Here is a 13,244-nt window from a genome sequence, read left to right on the forward strand (position 1 = left end):
CAATTAAGTTAATTATTGCTCTTGTGCTACACATTTTCAGTCATGCCCTCAAAATAACCTGTCCGGAGGAGAGTTTCACCCTGGTGGCCTCAACACCGCAGGAAAAGGTACATTTATGGTTTAAACCATTACTGTTGCTTAGTTTTTCAAAATCAGTTTGTAAAAAAAGGTTTTTTTTGAAGATCGAATTCCGTCTTAAAGCGTGTGCTTCGGTTCTGTGCTTCTTTCTCTGCAGAACAAGTGGTTACGATCTCTTAACCAGGCAGTGGATCAGATACTGGGCGGCGGAGGTCAGGGGTTATCACCAGCAATGACTCGCACGGCCTCCTACACGTTCACGGCAGACGAACGGTTCAAAGATGCTCAGTACACCGGGAGCTGGTTGGCAGGACGGGTTCATGGCAGGTTAGAAAACATGTTTGTATGTTTTTGGCATTCTCTTTAAGGGTCCCTGAATGCATCATTTAGGAGAACATTAAAAATGTTCCTCATTTAATACACCTGTAAAATCAAACAATAATAACAGGATTTAATGGAACTGTATTATTTTGTCACACATAAATGCATAAAACAATGTGCCCAACTCAATAGGTTTCCAATACAACTTGAATACCAAAAAAAACAGCCAGTTACAGTGGTCCCTCGTTTATCGCGGGAGTTATGTTCTAAAAATAACCCACGATAGGTGTAATCCACGAAGTATCCAACTTTATTTTTTACAATTATTATAGATGTTTTAAGGCTGTAAAACCCCTTACTACACACTTTATACACTTTTCTCAGACAGGCATGACCATTTTCACACTTCTCTCTTGTTTAAACACTCTCAAAGTTAAAAACTTCAAAGAAAAAAAAAAGTCCAGTATTATAGAATGAAACCAAAAGCACCTGCGGTTGCCTTTGACAGTGCAAAACGCCTCGTCGACATTGTTGTGTTTGTCGGGGAGAAAACTTACAAACATACAGTACAGCACTTTAGTGTCACACTGCTAGCGATCAAAGATTTGACAAGCTGAACGCATTCTGTAGTGTACAGGAGACACTACAGAATGTAGTGTCTCCTGTTGATTGACAGTGGTCTACAGCCAATCAGGGCACAAAACATAATGCGCTGTAAAAAAAATAAATAAACATGCAAAATTGGACATAAAAAAATCAGTGAAACAGCAAGGCCGCGAACTGTGTTATAACGAGGGACCACTGTACAAAACAAATAATCCAATTTTATGTCTTTTGAATCTCTTAGAAACAATGATTAATGTAAAATATGTTTATATATATTTAAAAAGCACAGCCACTTCTTCAATATGCAGGTCTGAAGTCATTATGTTTTTGAGGAGCAATGTGCATGAATGAATCAATGATGAATCAAATCACTAGAAGCCAATAAGTGAAGTCAGCATGAATGAAGAAAAGACTGTTTCCAGCCTTCTTGTGTAAATTCCTTCTTTGTGTGGGGAACTTAATTGATGACACTGGCTAAACGGTTTAAGCAGAAGCTATATTTTCCTTCACAGAGGAACCATGAAGTGGCCGGACGGGCGACTGTACAAGGGGAACTTCAAGAATGGACTGGAGGATGGGTCAGTACAGTAACCTGGTCTTATACAGAGGTGGTTACTGGATATGTTGTTCATTTCCAGTAAGAAACCTCTGCTCTTCCTGCGTTTGGTCATGTGATAAAAAAGAAACAGAAATAGTGATGTAATTGCCCTACACATCACCTCCGGCATGTTTTAAATATCCACTTCGCAGATTCTGATCTTTGCTAACTGTTACTTTTCTTTCTAGCTATGGAGAGTGTGTGATTCCTAATAAACTACTGAATAAAACCGACACCTACCAAGGACAGTGGAGAGAGGGCAAGATCCATGGTTTTGGCAAGTACAAGTCAGTACACATTTTCTACCAACTTTCTGGTGTGAAATAGCAGAAATTGTATGTGTTGCCTTAGTCAGGCGTTAAGTAGCAGCGCTGGACGTCCATATACAGATATAAAAGCTTTTTAAGTTTTAAAGACATCAGCTCTTATTAACAAATGTCTTGGGTCAGCAAATGTGGTACTAAAATAAAACATCATGTCTCCACAGTGTTTTTTTTTTTTTAAGTGGCCACAGCTGTGGGCTCTGCACACTAACACAGAAGGCTGCTGTATATGTGTCATACTCAGGTATGCAAGTGGCGAGGTGTACGAGGGCTGTTTCTGCGATGGGCAGCGGCACGGTTACGGCATGCTGAGCTCTGGGAAACTGGCGAGGAATTCCTCCAGCGTTTTCATCGGGCAGTGGGTCCACGACAAGAAGACAGGATATGGCGTCTATGATGACATCACAAGGTCTGAATAACCCCAAGGAAACTGCTATTTTAGAAATATGGAAACTCAGAAGTGTTAATTGTGGCATCTCTTTAGGTAGGACGGAGCAAGGTTTCCTGTAATGGTCATTCAGAGTAGTGGATATTGGTCCTGGTTTCTAGAGATGGCCTATCAGTGAATGAATTTTGTATCAAAGACATGCTCCTGTCCCTGATCTCATTTTTCCCCCCAGAGGTGAGAAGTACATGGGCATGTGGCTGGATGACCAGCGGCATGGCAGCGCGGTCGTCATCACGCAGCACGGCGTGTACTTTGAAGGAGCTTTCAGAGAGAATAAAATGAGCGTAAGTACACCCTGAAATATGTATCTGCTTACATATGTGCTTACAAATTTGTTAGCTGATGAGTGAGTTTGAGTGAATTTTAATCTGTGGGGAGGGCGCACACATTGTGTTACTTGTAACTAAAATAAGTGTTTTTTGCTGGTTTATTTAAATACATGTGCAGAAGGAAAAAAACTAGTTTGAACATTTACAAATGCATTTTTGTCTTTATTCATCCTATGTGTTTAGTTCTAAACACTTGAAAAAAAAGCTTTTAGTTTATAATAAGCATATACAAACCCCTGCACCTGAAATAACAGATAAGTTGGGAGACATGCGGTTTAATAAGGCTTGCATTGTTGGTGCAGACAGGTAGTAGCTGCAGGCCTGTGGTGTGTTGATAAAGTACCAAATGCATTCTACACAATGCATCCTACATGCGGCAGGTAATAATTAAATAACTTATCCTGCTTATCATCAAAAAGGATTCTCTTTGATGTCACTGAAGCACATACCAGAGGGGTCCTGGGCTGGCGGAGAGGGGTGCAGAGCACTCAGAGCTCATGCTTTTCCTTCTTCAAACAGCAGAATTTAAAATATGCTAACCCCACTGCTGCTCCCATTAGTAGACTCTAAACATGCCAGCAAAGGACATCAGGCTCATCTCAGCCAAACAACATATACAAACCCCAGTTTTACCCAAGCATGCTTTTTTAAATACATGGTCATTTTAATCCTTTTATGGTTATGTAGATGTAAATTCTGTCTCAGTTGGTGCGAGGTGATCACACCTATCACTTCTCTGCCCTCCAGTATCAGCGTTACAGTGGTTAGCCCTGTTGCCTCACAGCAAGAGAGTCCTGGGTTTGAATCCACCAGCCAGACAGAGGCCCTCTGTGTGCATGTTCTCCCTCTGTGGGTTTCCTCCGGGCACACTGCCCGTAGGTGTGAATTTCTCTGTGTTAGCCCTGCAGCCTGCCAACCTGCTGAGGCCGTGTCCTGCCTTTTGCCCTTTAAGAGAAACAGATGGATGACACAGACACCTCAGTGTGTGAATCAGTTCGATAAAATGAGTTTATCATGTTCTAGTTGATAAGATAATATTGTAAATGAATTACTAAACACAAATATCCCCTTTCCAGAGAGTACAGGAAGAGCGTCCAGCAGACTGTTGTTAATTAGGTTGGGTTGGGTTTGTCAAACAACATCAAAATGATGTTTTTCAACTGCAAAATGTTTTCTGGGATGTTCCTAGCTTGAGTCAGACATTTTAACCAAAAAAACAACTTTATATTTACTTAAATTTTAACTATAGATGTCTCTTGTATTGCAACTGTTTATATTTCTGTTGCACCAAGCACATAAAAGACACAAGGGTTTCACTCAGGATCGATACATTTCTAATCTTATCCATGACATTTGTGACTGGACTGCAGTTTGTAGTGCATGTTGTAGAACTGGTGCACCTGTGCACCTCACGCCTTTGAATTCTAAACTAGTAAAATGTCCTGCCTGCCTTTAAATCTGACCTGATGATAAAATGTAAATAAATATAATGTGGTGATGAAATCTTAATCGTGTTGGTGACACATTTGATGCACTGTGTGCTTTCTGACAGGGTCCGGGTTTGCTGATGTCAGACGATGACACAGTTTTTCATGGGGAGTTCACTGACGACTGGACCATCAGCGGAAAGGTAGAAGTGATTTCTGCTTTTTGTTTAAGACTTGGTGTCTGCAAAGGTCTTATTTTGATAGTCTTCAAAACTTTAATCTACCTTTTTTCCTTTTTATCACAGTTGTTACTAATAATACTCTAAAACAAGTTTCATTCTTCACTCCTCTTCTCCTTCAGGGGATTTTAACCATGCCTAATGGTGACAGTCTGGACGGCCAGTTCAGTGGAGAGTGGAGCTCAGGGCTGAAGGTGGTTGGAACGTACACAAAGCCAGGCATTGTTGAACCTCCAAACAAGGAGAAGAACGGCCTGAAGTGAGTATTTATTGCACTTTAGTAAGCTGGTTTTTTAATAATGCATGTAAATGTGCTTCTGATTTGTGCAGGCTTTTATTTGTCAACTTCTTGTCTGCTACGAGGGTATAATCGTATAATGCCGTGTCATTTAAAACTTTGAAAATGTTGCACATGTGCAGCAGACTGGGTCAGTACGCCGTACCGGCAGATCAGAGGTGGATCTGTGTGTTTGATGAATGTTGGAGTCGGCTAGGCTGCGACGCTGCTGGGAAAGGAGAGAGGACGACGGCCTGGGAGAACATCGCTGTTACAATAACAACTGCACGACGGCAGAGGTAGACACATAAAGGAAGCAACATCAAAGCCTCAGATTTAATTTGTGTTAGTTTAGACTGCAGATTTCAAATAAAAGATTGATGTAGCCAAGTTGAGGTCACACATTGGTTGATGAAATCCAGTTTCAAAGGCTCACTTTCAACATTTTAATAGTCAGTAGCCTGATTTTTTTAAAATCAGGTTTCAATAATAAACTTCTTTATTGTACATTTTACCTCAAATAGCACCATAATTACGAAAATGAATATCATATTAACACTTAAATCTAAAACTGAGAACATAAATTCATCAGAAAGGTGTTTACTGCCGTCATAAATTCAGTGAGAAGTCGAGTCATTTTCCCCTAGACTTCTATAAAACTGACAGGAAACAGCTGATGACTTAAAGCACCACCTCATCCATCCAACACGGCGGTGGTTCTGTCGTGCTTTGGCATGTTTGGCTGACAGTGTAACTGCCCCAGTGGCATTAATAAAACACTGTATCTGTTAAAGTGAAAGCTCTGCCACACAGTTTTTATAATGATGTAAACCTACACATTTTAAAGATGAGACATTAATGCAGTATTTATCATTTTACTTTAAACTAAATGTGCTGAAGCTCCTGCAGAAGAAATATGTAACTTTCCAAACTACTTAATGGGCCGCACTGTGTGATAATAATTCATTGTGTCTTATGTATACAGTTGTCAACTTAAATAAGTGGATGTGTCTGTGTGCTGTATGTTTGTAGCCCAGACCTCAGCAGGTCTCAGACCAAAGTCCTGGAGTGTCTGGAGTTTATTCCTCAGTATGAAGAACCTGTCACTGCAGCAAACTACGACAACATACGAAGATACCTCACCAAGGTATAGTGATCATACATTTAAATAAACAGATTTATCATTCATTAAGGCGCAGACGCAAATGGTTTTGGAAAGACAGAGTTAATGATAGGACTGTGTGTACGGGGTGTGATCAAAAACTTGGATGTCCACCCAACTTGATCAGTGGAGATCCAGCGTGCATGGCAGAGGTAAAAGTGCAAAGTGGATGAATTAGCAGGGAGGCCGGCCTTGAGAGGAGGTTGTGTGTCTGCACACAGTTGCATGCTAGACAGATCAGCCTGTGATAGACTGGCCAACAACAGTTCAAGCCCATTTTAAAATCTCCAGTTAACCGAACAGGCATGTGTTTGGACTGTGGAGAGAAGCCAGAGTAAGTGCAGAGAACCCATAAATAAACAATATAAAACATAAATTAAAATGTACATTTTAGGGGCTTTTTAGATAATAAAGAATAAATAAATTAGAAGTTGAATTTTCAAAGAAAAAAAAAATGAAAGCTACCTGAAATGCTTTGCTAAATTAACTAAAATATAAGGAAATAATAAAAATATAGGTGGTTTCTTTATATTTTATCTGTCACGTTGGTCACACCTCGATACTTAATCGCCAAGATTACGTATCAGCTGCCTTAAAAAATGTTGCATTTGTATTTAGTATTCATTATGAACTTCTAAATCTCACTACTGACACATATTTTAGGAATTTAAAACTAAAGCTAATAACTAAACAGAAATGGGGAAATTCACTCTTTGAACAGCTGAAACTAAACTGAATTCAAAACAAAATAAAATAAACCAAACTAGTTACAAAATAGAAACTGTAATAGCTGTGGCAACTGGAGACCCAGCCCCGATGTTTGAACGCACTGGAAGCCGTCCAGATGCGAAGAAGATCTTGAGGGGATATTACCAAGTTTAAGTTAGGTACGGTTTGATTATCATGAGCTGTTTTCCTGAGTCAAGAAAGTCTTCTGGTTATTTGTAGTTTTGTTGTTGTTAATAGATGTTTGTGTATGTGTGTGCATCAGGCATGTGAGACCCCCCACCACCCTCTAGGCTGGCTGGTGGAGACGTTGGTGACAGCGTACAGGATGACGTACGTCGGTGTGGGATCAAACCGCAGACTGCTCAGGCAGGCTGTCCAAGAGGTCCTGGCCTACCTCACACACTTCTACGGCGTCATCAGGTAGATTCATCTGTTTGCTGGGCCCTCGGGAAAGAGTTTCTATATAGGGGTCTGAGACTGGAGAAACTTCCAGGACTGTGCTCCGAAAATTAGGAAATTTTGCTGTTTCCCTGTTTAAGATCATCTTAGTGCAGCTTCCTGTGCCATTGCTACATTTCAGTCACTACCTTGAAATCCTGTTCTGACCACCTGCACTTGTGCATCATCATCATCATCATCATCATCGTTTATTTATATAGCACTTTAAAAACACACAAGGCTGACCAAAGTGCTGAACAATAGAAACATAATAGATACCATAAGAATAATAAATACGATAAAATAATAAACATAGCGAAAACAATAAAATATAAGTAAATACAAGTCAGTCAACCACTGAGTCAAAAGCTAGTGAAAGCTAGTGCATGTGATTTCACCATGGACCTGTGCAGAGATTTTCCAGGTCAGATTTAATTGACTTTATGTCGAGGATCTGAAAATTTCATGTGGATTTTTCGTGCACTTAAGTTGTAAGAGTTCCACAATTTTGGAAAAAAAATAAGACAACCTCTCCCCTGTGACTCTGAGGGCTTTTAACTCTGAGAGTAGACATGACATGTCTTCATATTAAAGTTATTGTACCAAAAATAAATGAATCAGCTGATTGTGAGGGACTCAGGACTGTGGTTTAAGATTTGGTTTACAGGGACTGAGCCCTTATTAGATTTAGAAACTGAAGGCGAAACCAACTTCAATAAAACTCTTGTATACAATAAATTTTACTATATATGTATATGTGATATAATATCTGTCACCTTACTAAATATGGGTGTAATATTCTGTCTGCAGGTTTTTATTCCCAGGATTACCGGACGATGGCAGCGTCCTCCCAGATGCCCCCACCTCTCCAACTAAGAGCAGACGCAACTCTTACACAACAGGGCAAGGGTGAGTGACACACACACACACACATACAGGACACATGAAGTTTTCCTAACTCTTCATCTGTGTTTTTCTCCTCCTCTTCCTCCACCACGTTATCCTCCAGCTGTGTTATGGTGGTGAGCTCCTCCTCTCTCCTCCTCCCTCTGCTGCTCCCTCGACTCTATCCTCCTCTCTTTACTCTGTACTGCCTGCAGGAGGAGCAGGAGGAAACTGAGTACTGGGAGCGCATCCTTCGACTCAACAAACAGCCTGACCAATCGCTGCTCAGCTTCCTGGAAGTGCAGGAGTGAGTACAAAACACACAAAATAAGTAAAAATATAAAAGGTTTTCTTCTTTAGAAAAAAACATTTCGTTTGTTTGTTTTGTGTCATTTGAATGTTTCCACTTTAGGAAGTTCTGGCCGCTGTGGATGTCAATTCTTGGGGAGAAAAAGCAGGTGAGGCAGTTTTTTTTTCTTTATGTAATTTTCAGTCTAGATGTGAAGCTTTTATTTACAGCTGCAGCTCTCATTTCATTGTCTGTAACTGAATCTCTTTGCATGGATTACAGATTGTCTCCAGCAGCAAAGACGCCTGTTTTGTTTCTGCTGTAGAAACACTCCAGCAGATCAGGTAGCTGCCCTGTGATCTCGCACAATGTCATTAGTGATGACTAGACGCTAAAAATGAAAAATGGAGCTCTTATTCATGGTTTAGAGTTTTGTGTATCTATAAGAGTGATTCATTTGCAACTGAATTTACACATGTCCTGGTTACAAACACATAACCTTTTCAAAATTTTAATGTTTCTTCACACAAGTAAAAAAAACTCCTTAGAAGCAGATTTTATTAAAGCAGGATACAGTTCATGGTTCACCTGTCGGCCATGAAGAAGAGCGTCAATACACTGAATGATCAGCCGTGCTCAGTTCAGAGTGACGCTCAGGTTCACATCCTGAACCTGAGCTCACACATGTTCAGGTCTTTGGTGGGCGGAGCTTCCTGACTGTGATGGAGCGTCTCCTCGAGGGTGCTCAGTATTTTGCACTCTCCTGCTGACCTCAGAGCAGCCAGCAGCTCTCTGTATGAACTGAGTAAGCGGTTAAAAAGAAGGATAGTCGGATGGGTGATCACTTGAATGGGATGTCGCTATTGTCTCCTTTTCCTTCATCAAGGATGCTCAGCTATATCCTCTGCTAAAGGAAGCATTAAAACACCTTTCCTAAGCATTTAGAGAATTTGCCCAGCTCAGATACTTTCAGGTCATTTCACTCAGGATGTCATGCTTGATCACAAACTATTGAGACTTTGGTAAAGGGATATACACCCATGCACTAATAAAAATGTCACAATGTCATGAGTTTATAATGTAAATTCATGAGTTGAGTATTAAAATTCAACCCTTCATATTTACACAGCACCAGATTCACTCCGTCAGACAAGCTGATGGTGATCCAGAAGTCGTTTGAGGAGCTGACCCTGGAGGTGAAACCTCTGCTGCATGGTGACTTCCTCTGGTGCATGGATGATCTGTTCCCACTCTTCCTTTATGTGGTGCTCAGAGCCAGGTATCCTATCACACATTCATGCATTTATTTGCATGTAGTAAGAGGTGTCTGTATTGCCTTTATTTGTATTGGTGATATTTGAGGTCTGTATTGGTTACCCTAACCTTATGCTTTTATTGAAGTCTTGACAATCAGGGAACAAAAACAGTCATCAGTCTACCTGATATTTATCAAAACTACTTATATTTTTCCCAAAAAAGTACTTTTAGCTTGTCTCCAAATACAAAGGAGCAGGATTCAGGGCTGGTGTCAGCCCTGCCGGTGAGTTAGACCTCACAGTGTTAAATTTGTGTCCCCTCTTTAGAGATTCAGGTGTGGGAACTATAGCCTCAAAGTTTTTTAAACACGTGATGTTTATAATGATTAAAACACCGGAACATTTTATAAGTGCACACTGGCAAAATTTATATCTGTAAGAGAATGAAGGGCATTTTCCATCCTGAGCTATTTTCTTGAGTATTTTATAAAGTACTGTGTTTTGCTGGAGGTTGTCTAAGTAGATGTACAAGAAGTGAAAACCAAACTAAGCAAGTCAAAGAGGACCAAACCAGTCCTGATGGTTTTCAAGTTCACAGTCTTGTCATTTGTACCATCCCACCTCTTTGAAAGTAGTTTTATAAACATCCAATTAACCCATTACACATTATTCTGCTGCTCAGGATCCGAAACCTGGGAGCTGAAATCAGCCTCATAGAAGATTTGATGGATCCCAACATTCAGCACGGAGAGCTGGGACTGATGTTCACAACACTAAAGGTGAGAGCAGCCGACTCCCAGACACATTTACATAAAAGGTGTAAAAGTATCCAACTCTGTGAAATGCTCATGTTTTTACATGAATTCTGTATCATCTGTAAAATATTTGGATATTTCTTTATGTTTCAACATAATTTTATGGACCCTTTGTGTTTTCTTCTGGATCTGAAGCAGTGTAATTAGAAAACCTTTTAAACAAATTCCTAGTTTTGTGTCAGTTTACAATAAGAAAGGTCTATAAGCACTTTCCTGTTTGTGAATGTGACGGCATGCTGGTTTCACTGGTTTCACTGGTTGATGTTGATGTCTCTGTAGTTGCTTAGAAGGAAACAAAAAAAATCTTTGTAAAACTTCAGGAAATCTCCAAATTGTTGTTTTTGTTTCAGCTGTGACTCCAATCACAGTTATTCTTCGTCCATCATGCGTGCAGGATTTTAAACCATGTCTCTGCCACAGGCCTGTTACATCCAGATCCAGCGGGAGACGAACACGTAGGAGGAGACAGGAGGATGCCACACGCTGACAGGAAGTGCCATAACCAAACCGAAGCTGCATCGAGGCTGCAGACGTGCACAGCAAAGGGAATGTGGGAGCTAAACCTCCGAGCAGGAGGAGGTCTGACACCTCTCATTAACTCCACTTTTTTCTATCTAACAACCTCAGCAGTGGGAGCATAGCGCCCTCTTCTGGACAGGCTGCGACACTGCACCTTCATTTTCAAATGCACTTTGTCATACGTGTCAGTGTAACTTCCATTTGAGTTTCAGAACTATTTAATGAAAATGATATTTTACAGTGTTTCCCTGACGGGTGAATATACAGTGTATATTATACCGATTTCATCTGCTTTCTATGAAAACTGGAGGCAACGAGCACAAACTACATCATAGATGATAAACATGTCTGTGTTTTAAAGGGAAAAGTCGGTGCTAATAACTGCAATAACGATGTAAATATTTTTCTAAGGGTGAAACAGTTTTCAAAAGGGAACTTTAAGGCTGTTAAAGCTGCGATCGTTGTTTTTATTTCTCAGAATTTGAATGCAGTGGAAAACCAGGGAGAGAGATGACGAGTGTGTTCTTGGTAGCAGATTTTGGATGAATACACTGTTGAAAGCTAATGTGGGCTACAGTGCAGGTAGTTACTGAACGTGCAGCATGTGGCAGCTGCAGTTAAAGGTAAAGTCTGGCTCTAAACCAGAATAATGTGCTGCTGCTGCTGCTTTGTGAGGCTGAAAGATTTTTTTCCGTTTTAGCTGAATTTTATTTTGAGTGTGAGTGACGCGCTCACTTTTCACTGAGCAGCCGAATGAGACAGAGCTCGATCAAACTGGGCATCCCGCCGATGCCGATGCACGTTAACGAACTAAAACTGTAACTCTGACACACAAACATAACTCTGATCTCCTACAGCTCTGATATTTTTAACCAGGATAAAGTGACCAGCAGGATTACTGATTTTGGTTCTTCGCTGAACAGGATGAACGAGCTCAGCATAAAGGAAACTTTCATTCTTTTAATCTGAGTGCTTCTTCTCTTATTCTGTGTTCATGTTTAAGAATACCATCTTCAGATCCAGGAACGCCGAGTGTTTCTGAGCTTTAGTTTACTTCCACGTTCAGCCGGCGAAAGTGTGCAAGAGGAATCTGCATCTGTCATCTGTCATGTTTTTGCATCAAGCTGCATGAAAGGAACATTTCAGGGTTTTTCTTTTGTTTTGGGCTTTCTGTTTGTTTGTTTTATTTTGTTTTATGTTATTAAGAAAAGCTGCAACATTTCCAAAAAGTTGGACAGAAAAGTTCATGAACATCTCAGTTCAGAGAAAATGGTGCGCACATGCACGTCGTAATTGTTACTGTGTGTGTGTTTTAATGCAGATCCAGATTTTTTTAAGAACACATATTTGTCCAACTAGTTAATGAAACTTTTCGGTTGTTTTGATCCCTTGAAGCTGACTCAGAATAATATTTTTTTAATGTTGTGTACATATATGTTCAAGGAAAAAAAATAAGACATGAGGGAGTTTTGTCACTTTAAAATGATTTTATTATTTATTTATGATTCGAATACAGTTTAAATTAATGATATTGATTATAAATTATGAGGACTTACCACAAACCTGCACAGGGTCCATCTAAATTTGAGTGATGCGTTTGCATCGAGACTGACGACTTGTAATTTCAGTGTTACTGAAAGCTGCACTGTATTCACTGCCACCTCCACCATGGTTTTTTTTGGGGGCAGAGTTACTTAAACCTGTGTTCTGATTTACTTTTTTTAAACTACTAAAAATACTGCAGTGAGAGTTACTGAGAGTTCACGGTGTAAAGCCTGAGCCGTGAAATAAAAACTCTCAAAAATTCATGTATCAAATATGACACAGTCTGCGTTACAGGGTTAAATCTTTGGACCTATCAGGTTCAAGGAGAGAAAGCCTCAGCCAAATATCAACACTGTCTTCAGCTCTCAGACTGATTTTTGTTGATTTGAGATAAATGAAGAGTAGTGAAGTTTCTCACAAGTTTCTCTGAGTTAGAGAATCGTAATTCACTGTACAGCAGCGCTCCGGCTTCATGCATTTCCTAAAGAGAAGCCAGGAAAGAAAATAAAGTAATTAAAACTGATGAGCTAACATGTAAAACATGTTTCAGTCTAGGAAGCATCTTTGAGGTGATTATTTTTTTTCTAACCGGGTGTATATTTTTGTAACCTTGTAGAAAGAGTTGATTTGGGGGAAAATGATTGATGAATGTTGAGTAAAGACTGATTTCAGATGTTTATTTTAAAAAAAAGGCAATAAATCTATTTTAATTCTGGAAAGGTCTCCTCGTTTTATTAAAATTACGACTGTTTCAAAAATGATCAGCACTCCTTCGAAGCACAGAGTGTTTGCAAACGGACTGATTTTTATACATCACCTTTCTACTCTCCCAGAGCACTTTATACCCACACTTATTTGTGCTTTCTATCTAACATTCACACTCCATCGGAGAGCAACTTAGGGTTAATCTTGCCCACGGATATTTGGCATGCAACCCGGGAGCAAACCAGGTTAGTAGAT

The 13,244-nt window shown here is 40.0% G+C and overlaps 1 protein-coding gene across 4 annotated transcripts in view; it reads left to right on the forward strand.

Annotated features, from left to right (window-relative positions):
- The window catches only part of LOC134644324 (alsin-like), a 32,541-nt gene extending 19,545 nt beyond the window's left edge, over positions 1 to 12,996 (forward strand). For 2 of the 4 annotated variants that reach the window (XM_063497280.1, XM_063497282.1), the window contains 18 exons: positions 41 to 107; positions 236 to 405; positions 1,518 to 1,583; positions 1,792 to 1,890; positions 2,171 to 2,335; positions 2,547 to 2,658; positions 4,256 to 4,333; positions 4,492 to 4,628; positions 4,793 to 4,945; positions 5,679 to 5,793; positions 6,800 to 6,957; positions 7,786 to 7,884; positions 7,985 to 8,167; positions 8,273 to 8,318; positions 8,432 to 8,493; positions 9,279 to 9,428; positions 10,088 to 10,184; positions 10,641 to 12,996. In XM_063497280.1, the coding sequence (XP_063353350.1) occupies positions 41 to 107; positions 236 to 405; positions 1,518 to 1,583; positions 1,792 to 1,890; positions 2,171 to 2,335; positions 2,547 to 2,658; positions 4,256 to 4,333; positions 4,492 to 4,628; positions 4,793 to 4,945; positions 5,679 to 5,793; positions 6,800 to 6,957; positions 7,786 to 7,884; positions 7,985 to 8,167; positions 8,273 to 8,318; positions 8,432 to 8,493; positions 9,279 to 9,428; positions 10,088 to 10,184; positions 10,641 to 10,679 (1,996 nt within the window). In that variant the 3' untranslated portion in view covers positions 10,680 to 12,996. Of the gene's footprint in view, positions 1 to 40; positions 108 to 235; positions 406 to 1,517; positions 1,584 to 1,791; positions 1,891 to 2,170; positions 2,336 to 2,546; positions 2,659 to 4,255; positions 4,334 to 4,491; positions 4,629 to 4,789; positions 4,946 to 5,678; positions 5,794 to 6,799; positions 6,958 to 7,785; positions 7,885 to 7,984; positions 8,168 to 8,272; positions 8,319 to 8,431; positions 8,494 to 9,278; positions 9,429 to 10,087; positions 10,185 to 10,640 lie in introns of all 4 variants that reach the window. The other 2 variants (XM_063497281.1, XM_063497279.1) reach the window with 1 other exon arrangement.
- The last annotated feature ends 248 nt before the right edge of the window (positions 12,997 to 13,244 follow it).

This window comes from Pelmatolapia mariae, linkage group LG16_19 (assembly GCF_036321145.2).
Source record: "Pelmatolapia mariae isolate MD_Pm_ZW linkage group LG16_19, Pm_UMD_F_2, whole genome shotgun sequence".
Classification (NCBI taxonomy): Eukaryota; Metazoa; Chordata; class Actinopteri; order Cichliformes; family Cichlidae; genus Pelmatolapia; species Pelmatolapia mariae.